Below are 18935 nucleotides of genomic sequence, written 5' to 3'. Positions count from 1 at the left end.
ACACACACACACACACGCGCACACACGCGCACACACACACACACAGCAAACACTAATCATCTCCAACCCTGTGACCAACCCACTCTGACCAGGGTCCGACTAAAGCTCAACTTCACTAGTAGAGGGAGTGGCAGAGGCCGAACCGGCCAGGGGCTCCAGCTCTGTTCTCTTGCTGAGTAGAGAGTTGGCAGAGGGAGCGGCAGTTGGCTGTCTAGTTATCACTTCGCCGAGGCTGGAAGAAGATCTAAATATACCACATGGCAGCCATTCCCATCCTGCTCAAGCTTATGCCTCATGAGGAATTTGAATAAAACAAAACATTTTCCACCTTTTATCTCCACTTCCCTTTCAAGAGTCTAATGTGCTATTCAGTGAAAACGGCTATTGACAGAGACGCATCTATTCTTAATAACGTGCATTTTGAAAAAAAAGAATAAAACAATGCCCCGCTGATGTTGAATTACGTAGGGCTTTGTTCGGTTTGTCAACAACGGCGAGGAGGGCGGCGGTTGTTTAAATCGAGGGTGCTCTCGGCAGACTGGCTTTGGTTACGTTGAGTGTTTGGACCCACACACGAGTGCGTGTGAACTCTGCTTGGCTGAACAGAGATAAACATCTCTCTCTCTCTCTCTCCATTTGCCCTCTTTCCTCTCCAACTCTCGCTACATTGCATCCTCTCTATCTTTGCCCTGAAGTCTCCTCTCTCTTCCCCCTATCTATCCCTACCATATCTCTCTCTCTCTGTCTCCTGCTCCCCCTCTCTGTCTCTCTCTTTCTTTCCCAGTTCCTCCCTTTCAATTTTTCTGAGATACACTCTCTGTGTGGTTGACTGGCTCCAGAGACAGAAAACAAATCCACTGCTGCCCATCGGGAGTCCACAACCTCAGTCAGAAAACAGAAAGTCACGGAGGGTTACTCATCCGTGGGAGAAGGTTCAGAGGAGAGTTGAGGAACAGTTTGGTTCAACGTCAATACAGAAACATTTGCATTTTCTTTTAGTCATAGAACGTACATTGCAGCCAAAGTGGATGGACAGAGGGAAGCAGGGAGGGACGTACAGGCCCAGCTAAAGTACTGCTACAGGGGATTACATGGCTGGAGCTGCAGTGGTGACATTTGGGGAGTGACCCAAAGCGGAAATGTACAGCAGCTCTCTCTCCAGGGCATCACTGAAAAGGACAGGACAGAAGACGAGAGAGGCTGGTCATTCATAATCTACCCATTCTCTCCCGCTCTTCCCCTCCCTCTTTCTCTCGCTAACTCTTTCAATTTTTCCCCCTCTATCCATTTCTCTGAACAGGGACTTAGGGGCTCGCCAATAGACTTTCTGGCAAAAACCACTTCCACGCCGATCCACAGAAACGTTAAGATTGTGTGTCAACGAGAAGAAAAACAAGAAACACGAATCCTGCGTTGAGAGAGCCGCAGTTGTATTGGATTAACTCCCAATTCAATTTATCTGCCAGATGAAAAGCACATCACGTTGTGAGCAAGAGCTGCTGCGATGCTACGGCTAAGTACAATATAACACGTTTCAGATGCAGCCTTACACAATGACTCAAGCTAAACTAAATATAAATCTCACCACCCGGACTGGAATTTATACTGGCTCTACGCCATTGTAATGAAGCTGTAATGGTCCCGAGTGTGATCAGAGGTGCGATGTGGATGAGCAGAAAGAGAAGCAAAGGAATCAATGGAGTCGTCCCAAAAGTGCAAACCGCGCCCATCTTGAGACATCTAGGCGGCCGTCTCGGCAGGCTCAATCAAACCTCTCGGCGCACTTGTAATAAAACAAATACTACTTGAACCCTTTTGTGGTAGATAGAGGGCTATCTGTAGTAGGTGTATGGGCTCTGTGCTGTACCCTCCCGCACGGGTGATTAGACCAATCAGGATACAGCAGGACAGTCCTGTCTCCCTGCTCCTTTAATAGCTTATCGATCCTGGGGAGGCAATCCATTTACTTTCACCCAGAACTCACTGGGCATTCACAGCCTCATCGCCACCGCTAACCCACCACTGCCACTACAAACACAACAAGGGATCGGTTCTGTGCTCTCTACTTATCCACCGTGTTAGCTAACTGTGTGACTATGTGCCTAGCCTACCTGGGTGGTTGCCTGTATTTGTCGGAATATGTCCAAACTCGAAATGGTTAAAAGACCTATCTGTCCATTCTTTGCTTCGACTTCATCCGGTCATGTTGGTTCAGTCTCTAATTCCACACAGCAACTGCAAAGACTATAGTATATCCTGCAGTTGTGGAGCCAAAATGGCCCCCCAGGGCTTTGACCACATCCTCTGGTGTGCCTGAAACTAATCGATGGTAATGGCGAAGGTGCATAAAGATGTTGGAATTCAGATATGACGTCATTGTTTTAGCACAATGCACTGAGTTTTGAAACTACAGCGTTTGACATGGATCAATGCACCAATAAATTAGCACAATCACATTTTTCGGTTTATCAAATTACCTCTATCTTGGAGCTAAAATTGAGATCATGTGTACTGTGCTAATGACAATACAAAAAAAAGAGAAATGGAGAGCAATGCACAATACAGAGAACATGTACAACATGGAGAACTTAGCAAACGGGACATTTGTGGTAGGTGTCTGGGGGCCGCCATATTTATGCATCTCTGGTATTCCCCAAAGCAACCCAGACATGTGTGGGGCGTTGACCTCCAAGCAGCGTGGAGGGGAGAGAGTCCCCAACCCCCTGCAGAGGCAGGAAGACCAAGGAGAACACGGAGAGCCAGGTGGAGGCTGTCAGGCGAGGCTTTATTAGCGGGCCGCAAAGGCAGGATTAATCGATAGCCGTCCGGCCCCTCACATGCCAAGGAGAGGCCCCTGCCAAACCCACCAGGGCCCTATCTCGTTACCGCCGGTGACCGCTGGCCCCACTCTGCCGGCAGAGCATTTATCAAGCACGCGCACGCACGCACGCACGCACGCACGCATGTTTGGTTTGCGATTACTCCCTAGGCATGATGAAGGGGAGCGATTTTTAAAAGTGACACTCGTTTAAGAGGGAAACAGGTGTGGGGTAGCAAAATATAAATAAGGCGAGAGGAAGAAATATAAGGGGAGAGAATCAGTGTGTGTGTGTGTGGGTGTATGTGACTATGCGTGTAAGAGTGTAGGTGTGTGTGTGTGTGCGCGCCGATCTTCACAGCGAAGGGGGCTGACAGGGATGGAGAGAGGATAAAAGGAGTTTCTTCTCCTTGACAGTTTTATCTGCACCGCCAACTACCTTTATCTGGCACCAACATCTTCAGCGTTCCGAAAGGGAGAAAAAAAAACTCTGGGGCTCCGAGGAACACTCCCGAACGCTCCCGTTAGCTAGTCATGTCTTCCCAGCTATCATCAAGACGTCCAATGAAAATGTTCCCGCTTACAAATCCCTTCCCTGTAAGAGGGAGCCGTAAAAGGAACATTACGGCCAGAGGAATGCTTCAAAAGACAGCGAGAGAGAGAGAGAGAGAGAGAGAGAGAGATACCTTCTCGCGAGGGACCATCGCTATCTATTTCCCCGTGACCCTGAAAAACACTTCGCCATCGTTTATGAGGACCTGTCGCCCGTCACACTAGACATTGGCTGGGTCTTCTGAGGAATAGACCTCTAACATGAAATCAGCGCTTGGCTTATTTAAAGCGATGACCCAGGAAACCTTGTTGAATAACAGACTCCTGGTCGGCTCGGTAACTGCAGATGAGGGCCATTTCCGATGAGGCTGTTACCGTGACAACTCACTGTCATTTGTTAGGACCATAGATACACACCAACTTTCACTCCCTCCTTTTTTCCCGTTAGAAGTTTGGATACAGTCTCTGGCTTGTCAGCTAAACTTGTAACTGTGGTGAATGGTCTACAAATCACCTATTATTCAGCTAAATTGGCTATTTACCATGATGGTAATGTAAGTTAACAAGGAAATTGCTCCTAAAACATGATTGACAAGAGTGCTATCAGCAGCATCAGTAACTCGTCAACCCAAAATGGATGCTGTTGAGTTGATGAATAATGAGCCATATAAAAGCACACGGTGATGCATCCCCAATGGCACCCTGTTCCCTATATAGTGCACTACTTTTGACCAGAGCCATACGGGACTCTGGTCAAAAGTAGTGTGCTATGTAGAAAACAGGCTGCTTTTTTGGGACACAGGCAGTGGGAGGAGAAAAAAAATATCTTATCTCCACACTGCCTTAAAAGACAGAGCACAGAGCATAGTCCGTACTCTGTATTCTACAGAAATTTCCCCTACAAAGCTCTATCGAGTTTCCCCAGAGGTTACTATTTGTGGATGAGTAATGCATTGGGCCTTTCAGAGACAGGTCCCAGGCCCTGAGGCAACAGGACAGGGAGGAGGTGGGGCATTCTTATCAGCTACAGTACCATACGTTCGCCCAGTCTCTTTCTATCATCCCCTCGAGGCTCATGGGAAATGTCAGTGAGATGTGAGACACAGACACTGAAGATTTGGCCCCTGTGACAGTGACAGACAGTGTGTGCAGGGCTTGACATTCAGATAAATTTGCCAGTGGCACACAGGGCCAGTGGCAACTTAAAGCTACTAGCCCGAATGAAAACTACACTGGCCCAGAGAAGCGGATGATATGCACATCATTTAAATTGTATCTTTAATTTTGAACTGTCAGCAGTCTACAGTTGTAGGGCACTATAAAATCAGTTTTATCTTTTCTTAAATTCATTTTTGCCTGTTAATTTCCTTTAGGATCACTCTCAAAATCATACTCTTTTTTTTTGAGGGGGATGCTCTAAGTCCACAACAATGCTTAAACCACATTAGGAGACCAGATTTGAGGTCTGGAATTTCTTTTAACAAAAATATCTAAAAATTGGAGGGTGTAGTTGCCCTTTAATTCAATTGTTTTGCTTGCTGTGTTTTTGTACTGTACAATGTCCAGTGTAAGCTACATGTGACATCAGAGTTCACAAAACAAATGCCCCGTGGTTAATACAAATCATCATGATATCATTGTGCCAGGTAGGCCTACTTAGTAGTCAACATTAAATTGGGAAGATTTTTTTTTTTTGGGGGGGGACCTTTAGAAATGTTCTTTCAAAAAGCTCATCATGACTGAATTGCCCATCGCAAAGATTCAACCAAGACTTCGGACTAAACCTTTGAAATACCTGGATTGCGAACCCATTGTTAACTTAGCATTTGCTGGTAGGTATCAGAAATGTAAACATCTTTCCTACCTACCCTACCGCTGTCGTTATTCCTTCTGTGAGCTGCTCCACATGACAACCAGTTGAGAGCTGCGCGCTCTTGCTGTCCGACAGATTATTCCGCTCAAACTCGGCTTTGTGTGCTGTGCACACGTGATAAATCATCGACATAATGTTTCCCCCCCCCAGCAATTATATAGCCCACATTGAAAATAGCATAATTTCTGTTCACTGGCCCAAGACATAGATGATTGACTGACCCGGAGGTTTCCAAAATCTCTGTGGGCCAGCGGGCAGCCTTGTATATCCAGCCCTGGTGGCAGCCTTGTATGTCCAGCCCTGGTGTCTGTTTGTGTGTATACAGTATGTGTGTGTGTTCATGCATGTGTGTGAGAGAGGGAGAACGCGAAAGAGAGAGGGGGTGTCTGCATGTGTTTGTGCGACACTGACAGACAGTGCGTGCCCGTGCTTTGGGTGTGTGTGTGCACGTGCATGTATGTGTGTGTCTCTCCCTCTCTGGGTTAGCGTGTGTGTGCGGGGTGGGGTGCTGGGAGCGAGAGATAGAGCCAATGCATATCACATAGGTAAAGCCCCCTAAGTCCTGGTCTTAATTTGACTCTGCTTGTCCTCTACCAGGGAGCTAATAGTAATTAAAGAGGCCCAGACACTGTTGCATGGGGGGGAGGGAGGGGAGTCATTTGGGTGAATGACTCAGGAGGAGCGCAGAGCAAATCAAATGTAATTGCAGTGGGACTGGTGCAAGAGCTGAGCTGGGAGAGAGGCTGATGGTCTGACGTGATGGGGGACAGAGGGAGGGGGGAGAGAAGGAGGACAAAAAATGCGTGAGACTGAATGAGGACGAGAGCACGAGCGAGAGAGAAAGACACGGAATCAACAATAATGAGAGAATGAATGAGAAATGAGATGGAGGGAGGGAAGGAAGGAGGTATTCAATTCAATAAAGCAGGGAGCTGCTCAGACGTCCAGAAAGTGGAGGGCAGGGTCGTACCAGCGCTCATCAGCCCTATAATGAAACCTAGACACCAATGATTCACTAACACTGACACACTGGTATACTGCCAGTGTCTCAAATGGAACCCTATTCCCTATATACTCCATAGGGTTCTATTCAAAAAGAAGTGCACAATGTAGAGAATAGGGTGCCATTCCCTATAAACCCCATAGGGCTCTGGTCGAAAGTAGTGCACTATATAGGGAATAGGGTGCCATTCGGGACGCACACTAATATACTGGGAGGAGCACACTGTGATGATACAAGGCAATGAACTGTCATGGAAGCCCATGTGATATAGTGTGGTATGGAAGGCTGGGTGAAATTTAAGCAATACTACATGAGAGGCCATGTGTTATGACATTTTTATCATGGCAGTGACGTGGTCAGTGACCATAGCCACGAAGTGAAGCTCGAGTCCATAACAAATGGTCTTGAGTTTACTATTGCTTTTATACAACGGGTTACCAGCATTAAAAAGCCAGATTCTTTCCCAAACCATACATTTTTCAACAAAACGTGATGCTACATTCACTAACACTGGTTGTCAAGTGCAATTTTAAGCCTTCTCTTCGTATTGAATGCCATGTAAAGCAAAACTACCCAAGTGCTGGTTAAGGAAAGGGGGATACCTAGTCAGTTGTGCAACTGAATGCTGCATTCAACTGAAATGTGTCTCCCGCATTTAACCCAACCCCTCAAATAGTTCTAGAACTTTGCAGGTTGCTATGGAGGCTCTTCCCCCTTGCTAGCTAGCCAAGTACACAGCTAACACAATCACTTCAGACTGAAACTGGAAAGACAGCCAACGCACTGCATTTTGTTTAGTTTTATCTGTTTTACTGTTGACATGTCTTTGTATAAACACATAAAAATGCGGATTCACGATTTCAACTGGCTGAGAAAAGCTGCCTGTCTGTCTTGTCTTAACTCCCGAATTTCAACATTGAAACAATGTTGCGAATGTCGGAGATATTGTCTAGATGCTTTTTACAGTGGAGATCAAGTTTATACATTGCATGGCTGGGCAGATGAGACAGTATATCTGTAAAAGTATTAAGTAGTAGTAGTAGTAGTAGTAGTAGTAGTTGTAGTTGTGGTCATGTGTATATTGTCTAGTATATCATGGGCAGGATGGACTTTAACAATGGGAAATCCAAACCAACCGTTAAAGTGTGATAACACAGGGAGGCTACTATGCAAATGTATGTGAAGTGACGATTCAGTCGTGAAATCTTGCTTGTGGACTGATCAATTGGAAAATCTATGAGATGTGTGGTGAATACTGTACGCATTGACTGAATGATGATTGAGATGGTTTACCATTGCAATACTATCAATATGATTTCTGTCAATAACTGCTGAGATATGATAGCATTAGTATGATTATTAATTACATACCAGTGAGGACATTGGTTTTCACCTTGACCTGTTGTATGAAGTACAACCACTGAGCCAGTTCTCTTCCCATTATGTGTGTGTGTGTGTGTGTGTGTGTGTGTGTGTGTGTGTGTGTGTGTGTGTGTGTGTGTGTGTGTGTGTGTGTCCCACATAGAAATAGAATGAATAGAGCAGGCTTGGAAGTTCTAACCCCGACAATTTGACTAGTAAACTCATGGGTACTGTACAGTACACTCGCAATGGCTGCCTGGTATTGTGATGCAATCATTTCCATGGTAATTGGAATGTTCTATCAACTGATGCTGGATTGCCATGGTAATGTAGAATGTTAATTGAAATCATAGATGCGGTAAAGAGGTCAATCGGACTCGACCAATACAATGGAATTGTCATGGAAATACGTGGGGGAATGGGCAGTGGGGGGAATGATCCCGAATCTCCTCATTGCCCCCCAGTAAAATGTGCCCACATTTAGGCTATTGTTTATACAGTGCTTTCTGAAAGTATTCAGATCCCTTGACTTTCAGCCTTATTCTAAAATGGATTCAATCAAAAATTCTCAGCAATCTACACACAATACCCCATAACGATAAAGCGAAAACCAGTTTAGACATTTTTGCAAACGTCCAAAAAAAAAAATTATAACTTAATTACACAAATATTCAGACCCTTTTCTATAAGGCTCGAAATTGAGCTCAGGTGCATCCTGTTTCCATTGATCATCCTTGAGATGTTTCTACAACTTGATTGGAGTCCACCTGTGGTAAATTCAATTGATTGGACATGATTTGGAAAGGCACGCACCAGTCCTACAGTTGACAGTGCATGTCAGAGCAAAGACCAAGCCATGAGGTCGAAGGAATTGTCCGTAGAGCACCGCGGATTGTGTCGAGGCACAGATCTGGGGAAAGGCCAAACTGAGCAATCGTGGGAGAAGGGCCTTGGTCAGGGAGGTAACAAAGATCCCGATGCTCACTCTGACAGAGCTCTAGAGTCCCTCTGTTGAGATGGGAGAACCTTCCAGAAGGACAACCATCTCTGCAGCACTCCACCAATCAGGCCTTTATGGTAGAGTGGCCAGACAGAAGCCACTCCTCAGTAAAAGGCACATAACAGCCTGCTTGGAGTTTGCCAAAAGGCACCTAAAGACAATCCGACCATGAGAAACAAGATTCTCTGGTCTGATGAAACCAAGATCAATGCCAAGCGTCACGTCTGGAGGAAACCTGGCACCATCCCTGCGGTGAAGCATGGTGGTGGCAGTATCATGCTGTGGGGATGTTTTTCAGCGGCAGGGACTGGGAGACTAGTCAGGATCAAGGCAAAGATGAACGGAGCAAAGTACAGAGATCCTTGATGAAAACCTGCTCTAAAGCGGTCAGGACCTCAGACTGGGGAGAAGGTTTACCTTCCAACAGGACAATGATCCTAAGCCCCAAGCCAAGACAACGCAGGAGTGGCTTTGGGACAAGTCTCTGAATGTCTTTGAGTAGCCCAGCCAGAGCCCAGACTTGAACCTGCTCAAACAGCTCTGGAGAGACCTGAAAATAGCTGTGCAGCAACGCTCCCCGTAACCATGTAACGTCATGAAAATAAAAGAACAGTTAAAACCGTTTAAATAGGACTACATTCATTTTAGGATTTGTATTTATTTTGTATTTTCATGTAGATAAACTTGACCTAATAGCAGGAGTGTTTACTAATGATTATTAGCAATTGTTTTGCTAACTTTGTCTCTCTATTCAACTTTCTACATCTCCTCCTCCTCCCAACTGATGATGCGCAAGGGTGTAGGGCGTGCTATAGGCTACGGGCCCTACAGTAAAAAAAAAAAAGGCTTGATGTGTGGACTATCTTTTCAACAAAGCACATTTTCAGTGCTTGCTAGTAAAACAAATTGGACTTCTTTTAAAAAAGGTTGGATGTGTCTGACTATTCCTTAATTATTCAGCAGCAGTCAACAAGGTTGTACAGGCCCCGAGGCCTATAATGCGCTAATGTTTGTGTCAAATGGAAGATGTGCCATTCCAATCTAACCAGGCATGGTATAATTTGACACCGAATATTTTTCTTCCTTTATAGCCCAGCTGTTTTTTGTTGTTGTTTTTTTTAAACATGCATTCAAATTATAATAGGTCCTCTCAGTATTTGACAAATCTTTCCAACACTCTCCCCCTCGATAATCAGCGTCGCTGATAAATGGGTTATGGACATGTTGAGTGTATTTGTTTCTATTTTAATGATTGTCAATTTCATCTTCATACTAGAGCAGAGCTGTCCCCTTCATACTTTCCTTGTCAATACATTATCTTACAGCCATCTTTCAGAAAGCCTAAGGTAGGCCTAGGTTGTTTTTGTATAGGTTTTAAGGAAAGCTGAAATAGGGAGAATGAGGATGGAGATGAAAAGAGGAGAGGAGAGGGCAAAACAACACTGTTTTCACTCTGCCTTGAAGGCTGTAGTTAGTCAGTGTGAGCCCTGAGTGAGAGAGGCAGCATGGAGACAGAGACCGTAAAAGCAGAGGCACTGGCTAGCAGAGAAGCTGGCACAAGCCTCTCTTTATAGCTGCAGGCGGTGTGTGTGTGTGTGTGTGTGTGTGTGTGTGTGTGTGTGTGTGTGTGTGTGTGTGTGTGTGTGTGTGTGTGTGTGTGTGTGTGTGTGTGTGTGTGTGTGTGTGTGTGTATGTGTGTGTGTGTGTTTGCGTGTGTGTGTGTTTTTGACACCGGTGACATGCTGAGAGGAACAGAGTCAGTGGGTTCGGCAGGGAGCAGATAATTAACAGAAAGGCATCCATTAAAATAATAATATGGGCTTTGAATCTCGTCGGTAGGCAGGGATCACATGGGTCAACGAGCCATTTACAGGCAGCATTAATGCCTTTTTAAAATGCCTGATGTCCTTTAATTGCCTTATAAAGTTATCCTTAGGCAGGGTTCTCTTTTAAAATGCCTTTTACCTAGACCATATGAGAGTCATAATGGCAGGGATGGAGTAATTACTAGTTTGGTAAGAGTGAATGAGATGTAAAGAGCTGCTCAATGATCGTTCATTGAGTAGTTACTTTCACCTGTACATCTCCAACTTTGGACCATATGAGCTCGACCTATCACTCCTCAATGTGTCTCAACCATATCCTCACTCTCCCCAGTCCCCTTGTACCCCTTCAACCCCAGCCATCTCTTGACACATGCTATCCCTCCAACTAAGTGTCCCTCCAATCTACTGTCTCCTTAAACCGTATGTCCCTCCAACCCAATGTACTCCTCCACTAATGATTTCCGGCCTCCAACTCCCCACCCATGCCCCCTTATTTCACCCCTTGCAGTTCCGCAGGTAGTCACTTACTATGTGCAGCTCCAGGTAGTCTCCCAGTCCCTCTGCGCTTTCCACCCTGACCAGCACAGCCTCCTTGAGCTGCGTGCTGAATCCCACCGCCAGCCGGTCTGCCCGTGTGCTCGGCCGGTCGTTGGGGGGCCAGGTGTATGTGATGAGGGCTCCTCCTCTCCCGAAGATGTAGGTTGTCCCAGCTGTGGACAGAAGAGGACCAATGTGTCATATATGATGGATACTATTCCATAGACCTATATCATGTGGTGCAGTGGAAGATCAAATTCAAAGAACAAAACTATCGAAAACAAAGCTTTGGTTTGAGGCAGGTGCTTGTTGTTGTCTGCTGTTGAGCCATAGCAGGTATGTCTTCCCTAATGTGGCGCACACAAAGCAGTGCTTTCTGGGACAGAGCCTATTCTCGCACATCAAAATCATTCCGTTTCTACAGGGTAACGTGGCAAGTTCAATTCCCCTTTCTCCTGGTTGTATTCTTCTGGCGCTGACTAATTATCGCTGCGTGGCAGGGGAGACGGAAGAGCAGGCGGAGAGAGGGAGGAGGAAGAGGAGGGAGGGATGCGGAAGAGGAGGGAGGGAGGGAAAGAAATTAGGAAAGGGGGGTGACGACGAGGTGTGAGATGCGATGGTTGGAAGTGATGTAGGCAGTGAGAGAACAGTTCGAGGCAGAGTGTTCATCTGTTCCACCGCTACACCACTCTGTTATGTTGTAGTGTTCCTGCTCAAAGGCATTAGGGCAGTTCAAGATGAGAGGAGATACATGGAAGGAAACTGCTCTAAAATGGCTGTCGGTAGGAAGGCAGCCATGTTGCAGAGAGATTGAAGAACAGAGGCTGTAACAGTATCAGCAGCACGCACACTCAGGTGCGAGTCCCGTCCCTCCCCCTCTCTATTCGCCTCAGCATGAAGCACGTGATGCCTCGGCTCTCTGGGTCCCAGCCTTCCAATCTAATTTTCTTTTCTAAATAAACAAGATGCGTGACTGAAATACTATAACTAGCCCACAGCATGAAAAACCGGCTTAGAGGAAGAAGATGCACAACAAAGGGTTTCGATTTCTCCCCTCCTCTATCTGGCAGGGAAGAATGCAGAGCATTGTGGGATAAATGTAAATTATGATGATGATGATGAAGATGACAAAGAGTCATTAACACTAACATTAAATCAACACTACTCAATCCATAGACAATTCCAGACGTCATTCCCAGAGCAAAGTTTTACAATCAATACCTCTCTTTCTCGATTTGTCAGTGTAGAAAGCAGAACATTGTCAATAAATCAATAGAAAGGACGATGGTGAGGAGGAGGAGGATGATGATGATGATGATGATGATGATGATAACTGAAGACAGAAAATTCCTACCACATATAAACTCAGCAAAAAAAGAAACGTCCCTTTTTCAGGACCTTGTCTTTCAAAGATAATTTGTAAAAATCTAAATAACTTCACAGATCTTCATTGTAAAGGGTTTAAACACTGTTTCCCATGCTTCAATGAACCCATTTTGGTTCAATGAACCTTAAACAATTAATGAACATGCACCTGTGGAACGGTCGTTAGACACTAACAGCTTACAGACGATAGGCAGTTAAGGTCACAGTTATGAAAACTTAGGACACTAAAGAGGCCTTTCTACTGACTCTGAAAAACACCAAAAGAAAGATGCCTAGGGTCCCTGCTCATCTGCGTGAATGTGCCTTAGGCATGCTGCAAGGAGGCATGAGGACTGCAGATGAGGTCAGGGCAATAAATGGCAATGTCCGTACTGTGAGACGCCTAAGACAGCGCTACAGGAAGACAGGATGGACAGCTGATCGTCCTCGCAGTGGCAGACCACATGTAACAACACCTGCACAGGATCGGTACATCCGAATGTCACACCTGCGGGACAGGTACAGGATGGCAACACCAACTGCCCGAGTTACACCAGGAACACACAATCCCTCCATCAGTGCTCAAACTGTCCGCAATAGGCTGAGAGAGGCTGGAATGAGGGCCTGTAGGCCTGTTGTAAGGCAGGTCCTCACCAGACATCACCAGCAACAACGTCGCCTATGGGCACAAACCCACCGTCGCTGGACCAGACAGGACTGACAAAAAGTGTTCTTCACTGATGAGTCGCAGTTTTGTCTCTCCAGGGGTGATGGTCGGATTCGCATTTATCGTCGAAGGAATGTGCGTTACACCGAGGCCTGTACTCTGGAGTGGGATCGATTTGAGGGTGGAGGGTCCGTCATGGTCTGGGGCAGTGTGCCACAGCATCATCGGAAATAGCTTGTTATTGCAGGCAATCTCAACGCTGTGCATTACAGGGAAGACATCCTCCTCCCTCATGTGGTACCCTTTCTGCAGGCTCATCCTGACATGACCCTCCAGCATGACAATGCCACCAGCCATACTGCTCGTTCTGTGAGTGATTTCCTGCAAGACAGGAATTTCAGTGTTCTGCCATGGCCAGTGAAGAGCCCGGATCTCAATCCCATTGCGCACGTCTGGGACCCGTTGGATCGGAGGGTGAAGGCTAGGGCCATTCTCCCCAGAAATGTCTGGGAACTTGCAGGTGCCTTGGTGGAAGAGTGGGGTAACATCTCACAGCAAGAACTGGCAAATCTGATGCCGTCCATGAGGAGGAGATGCACTGCAGTACTTAATGCAGCTGGTGGCCACACCAGATACTGACTTACTTTTGATTTTGACCCCCCCCCCCCTTTGTTCAGGGAGATATTATTCCATTTCTGTTAGTCACATGTCTGTGGAACTTGTTCAGTTTATGTCACAGTTGTTGAATCTTGTTACATTCATACAAATATTTACACATGTTAATAAGTTGGCTGAAAATAAACACTGACAGTGAGAGGACGTTTCTTTTTTTGCTGAGTTTATATTTAGAATATCTGCATCTCAGTTTACTCATACCGCAGTAAATCAACACTACATACTCTATTATCAATTTAATTCCAGATGTCATGCCCAGAGCAAAGAGATTAACATCTCTTCAATTCAACACCTCTTACCACCGTAATAGCACAAACTCAAAAGCTGCAAAGTACCTTTTGCCAAATAATCTTCAAAAGAAACTTTATTTCCACTTCCCCCTCTAAGTGTATGATTTTTTTTCAGTTTCTTTTATTTAGTCCTTGTCCTGTGTGGTGGCAGGTTGGCTGTCTGCAGAAGTGGTGGCCACCTGCTGTTACGGCGACCCTGCAGCAGCCCACTAAGCGAAGAGACAAAGAGGTGACGAGGCATCTAATGAGGTAGTCTGGCAGGTTCTCCCTGACTGAGCCCACGTCTTAGTGTTTCAGAGACACCCAACACCTGCTCCAGGTCTGCTAGACCACTGGTGCAGAGACAATGCATGCAGAGCCATGCTAACCACCAACCACCTCTCCCTTTTCTACACGCAAGGGATGGGGTAAAGAAAGAGGAGTAGACGTGAGACGTGGAGGGAGATGGATGCGGTACAATAGGGAAAGCGAGAAGAAATGATAGCAAAAGAGTGGGAGAGAGGAAGCGGGAGAGAGAGAGAGAGAGAACAATAATAAGAAAGAGATTGGAAAGGAGAGAGAGAGAAACTAACCCTATTTCCATCCACAGTTTTTATGCGAGTACAGTCATACCGTACACAAATCATGACAGCTGGGATGGAAACAGGAAGTTTCAGTACAATTTTATAAATGGCAACAGATATTTTGATTGTTTGAGATGGTGGGATGTTTTTGTGTCTGCCAAATAAATTTTTCGAGAAATGGTAGTTGAAACGCCTTTAAGCGCAAATATTGATATAGCAACCATCATAATAAAGTTGGAGTCACTCGGTGATCTGGTGGGTGGTCCTCCCACTACGACTCGGGAAAGCATGCAGTTTATTAGGCTACAGATGAAATAAGTTATGATGAACTTCACAGAGTGGTGAAAGTGCAAGTTGATGTCGATGCTCCTTTCCAATACATTTCGAGGGTCTCATCTGGTGACATGATGATTGTTGCTTGACTGTCGTTTGACAAATACAAATATTATCCATAATAATCGTATCATGTAGACTAGCCTACCCGCACTGTATCTGTGAGCTTTTGGCTAGAGCGCAGGCGACAAGACCAGAGTAGACACATTTGCTACTCAACGCAACAGTTTTTTTTTTTACAAAAATATCGGTAGAGATGAAAATGCGATGGAAACACACTGAACTTTTGATTTTTATTCTGTATACGAAAACAAGTGAAAAAGTACATTTTGTGTGCACTATGTCATCCCTCACAGATTTTTTATCCACAACAAGTCCGTTTGGTGGAAACACACCACTGTTGGGAAAATGCGCATATTTTCTTTATGCAGATTTTTGATTGAATATTTTCATGAAAATCTGGCGCCAATTAGACGGAAACCTAGCTACCGAGAGAGATAAAAGGAGATGGAGACAGTCCGAGAAAGAGTCTGAGCTATCAGCATAACACCAAGTCTCCACACTGCCCATTTGATACTTAAAACTCGAGTTAAAACTAAATGAATAAGGCCTTGGGAGACTTCCCTCGGCAAACAAAACTCGGGGTAGACTATGGATTTTCCACTGACCTTGACCGGCCTGCCTCTAATCAAGCAATCGGTTCTCTCTGTTTCACTGGAATAACAATAATGATGGAAACACTCCGTGGCACTTATGTTTATTTTGCAGACTTAAAAAAGAGCTAAATATTGAATGCGTTTGTCCAATTAGCTCGAGTTGTGATCGATGTCTGCCAATCAATGCTCTCTACCTGGAACAGAGAGGCGTGAGGATAGATCAAACATCTCAGGATGCCCGTTGATTATTATTTCCATTTTCAGGGCCAGTTTGGTCATTTGATTGGAATAAAAATAACATTTTATCTTTGGTCGTGGCCGGTGGAAAAATAATCATAAAGCGCCCCCGAATCAAAAGTGTAATGGAAAAGCAGATTGATTTTAATTTTCCCTATACAGGGCAGGTGGAGTGTGTCGTGTGTGTGTGTGTGTGGTGGGGTTTGTTCTATTGGACACTCTCTGTGAATAGCCATTGATGTGGGCTAAAGCAAAGCATTCTGGGACACTTTTTTCCCCACAACAGGTATAAAATAAACAGGTCGTCACAGACCACACCAGATGTCTTTCATCCCCGACAGACCAACGTCTACTGCATTCAGCCCATAGACATGATGTATAACACTGTGGCTTATGTCAAAAGACTTCATTAATTTTAAATGTTCTATGTAATTGTGTGATTCAGCCTTTCTGATGATTCACAGTGACGAAGGACAAGTTAATCCTGTAACAACAACAACACTGTTTCTATATTTAATAGCGGCTAGACAGAGAAACAAGAAAGCGTTTCTTCAGACTCAGTCCTTAAACCCTCTCTGTCGTTGTTTCTGTTCATAAATGAACCAAGTGGGTTGTTGGTGTAGTTAGTCCATGTGACAAAGGAGTAACACTGCTACACTGATATCCTTTTGAGAGCAGACAGAAACATTGCAAAAGTTTGGTTCTGATGAGAAGTTTCACAATGAAGTGACTTGGTTGACTGGATATTGCAGAAAGGGCATTATCCAACGCGAACTCTGTTGATCTCAACACGAACAGATGAAACACGCACGCACACATACAGTACCAGTCAAAAGTTTGGACACACCTACACATTGAAGGGTTTTTCTTTATTTTTACTGTTTTCTACATTATAGAATAGTAGTGAAGACATCAAAACTATGAAATAACACATATGGAATCATGTAGTAACCAAAAAAAGGGTTAAACAAATCCAAATATATTTTACATTTGAGATTCTTCAAAGTAGCACCCTTTGCCTTGATGACAGCTTTGCACACTCTTGGCATTCTCTCAACCAGCTTCACCTGGAATACTTTTTCAACAGCCTCCCACATATGCTGAGCACTTATTGGCTGCGTTTCCTTCATTCTGTGGTCCAACTCATCCCAAACTATCTCAATTGGGTTGAGGTCGGGTGATTTTGGAGGCCAGGTAATCTGATGCAACACTCCATCACTCTCCTTCTTGGTTAAATAGCCCTTACACAGCCTGGAGGTGTGTTGGGTCATTGTCCTGTTGAAAAACAAATGATAGTTCCACTAATTGCAAACCAGATGGGATGGCATATCGCTGCAGAATGCTGTGGAAGCCATGCTGGTAAATTGTGTCTTGAATTCTAAATAAATCACCAACAGTGTCACCAGCAAAGCACCATCACACCTCCTCCTTCATGCTTGACGGTGGATCCACAAATGCGGAGATCATCCAGCCCCTACACTGCGTCTCACAAAGACACGGCGGTTGGAACCAAAAATCTCAAATTTGGATTTTCCACCGGTCTTGTGTCCATTGCTCATGTTTCTTGGCCCAAGCAAGTCTCTTCTTCTTAGTGGTTTCTTTGCAGCAATTCGACCATGAAGGCCTGATTCACGCAGTGTCCTCTGAACAGTTGATGTTGAGATGTCTGTCACTAGAACGCCGTGAAGCATTTATTTGTGCTGCAATTTCTGAGGATGGTAACTCTAATGAACTTATCCTCTGCAGCAGAGGGAACTCTGGGTCTTCCTTTCCTGTGGCCGTCCTCATGAGAGCCAGTTTCATCATAGTGCTTGATGATTATTGCGACTGCACAAAGTTCTTGAAATGTTCCGTATTGAATGACCTTCATGTCTTGCCATAATATGATGGACTTTGTCTTTTACCAAATAGGTCTATCTTCTGTATACCCCCCTACCTTGTCACAACACAACTGATTAGCTGAAACGCATTAAGAAGGAAAGAAATTCCACAAATTAACTTAACAAGGCACAACTGTTAATTGAAATGCATTCCAGGTGACTACTTCTAGAAGCTGGTTGAGAAAATGACAAGAGTGTGCAAAGCTGTTATCAAGGCAAAGGGTGGCTACTTTGAAGAGTATAAAATATATTTGGATTTGTTTAACACTTTTTTGGTTACTACGTGATTCCATATGTGTTATTTCATAGTTTTGATATCTTCACCATTATTCTACAATGTAGAAAATAGTAAGAATAAAGAAAAACCCTTGAATGAGTAGGTGTGTCCAAACTTTTGACTGGTACTGTACGTGCTCACACACACTCACCTTTGGCAGTTTGACAATCTACTCCAGCGACTGCCACTGATACGGGGTTGATTGTGTCAGATAGCTATTTCTCTGTAGGCCCATAAAAAAAAATGTAACTGCTGCGGGTAAGAGATTGGCCCATATTATCTAGCGTGAAAATAGTCTGAGGAAGCCTGGCCTTTTACTCTGATGGGGTGGGACAGTGTGTGTGTGGAATAGTGTGTGTATTTGAGTGAGTGTGTGTGTGTGTGTGTGTTTCGATGTGTGTGTGTGTCTGTGTGTGTGCAGTTCTCAAGCCCAATTTGATTGCATTGCAGAATTAACTTTCTGGTCCACCCCTATGGTGTCCACACTGCTCTTTAGATTATGCTCTAAAGAGCAGTTTGACGTAACACTGACCATGACGACCAATGGAATTTAGAGATATTAACACCTGTATCGCAATGGTATGGACGCACAGGAGTGGAAACTCCATTGATTCTACAAACAAGTTTTGGGCTGCAATAATTCACTAGCTTGGTTTTTTGGCAAACTGCTCGAGACCCTGCTCTTTCACTGTGTCACAAAATGGAGGCAATGGGATAAAGGGATGTACGGGAGGATAAGCGAAGGAGGGATGGAAAGGAGGGAGGTCAGAGACGAACAGTTTTACATGCAGATAAGGGGAACTTCTCTCTGAGGGTTGATAGGTAGCCCGGATACAATACCAGGCCTGCTTATCGATTATGCCAAAAATGCACTTCTGCCTGATGACACGTGCGATAGCTCTGGGGGCGTCTCTGGAATGCCACATCGAGAGTGATAATGGGTCGACTCAAAGATGTAATCACCAACAGTCACGCGCGCCCTCCCGAATCAAACCACGCACACAAACACACACACACAACC

General features: G+C 45.0%; 1 protein-coding gene across 9 annotated transcripts in view; it reads right to left on the bottom strand.

The window, feature by feature from the left end:
- The window catches only part of nrxn2b (neurexin 2b), a 943005-nt gene that overhangs the window by 115405 nt on the left and 808665 nt on the right, over positions 1 to 18935 (bottom strand). For all 9 annotated transcript variants that reach the window (XM_029753594.1, XM_029753600.1, XM_029753598.1 and 6 more), the window contains one exon: positions 10963 to 11144. In XM_029753594.1, coding sequence (XP_029609454.1) covers positions 10963 to 11144 — 182 coding nt within the window. The remainder of the gene's footprint in view (positions 1 to 10962; positions 11145 to 18935) is intronic.

The sequence above is a fragment of the Salmo trutta genome, chromosome 5 (assembly GCF_901001165.1).
Source record: "Salmo trutta chromosome 5, fSalTru1.1, whole genome shotgun sequence".
NCBI classification, from domain to species: Eukaryota; Metazoa; Chordata; class Actinopteri; order Salmoniformes; family Salmonidae; genus Salmo; species Salmo trutta.
The sequence above is the reverse complement of the archived record's forward strand: the minus strand, read 5'-3'. Positions and strand labels throughout refer to the sequence as shown.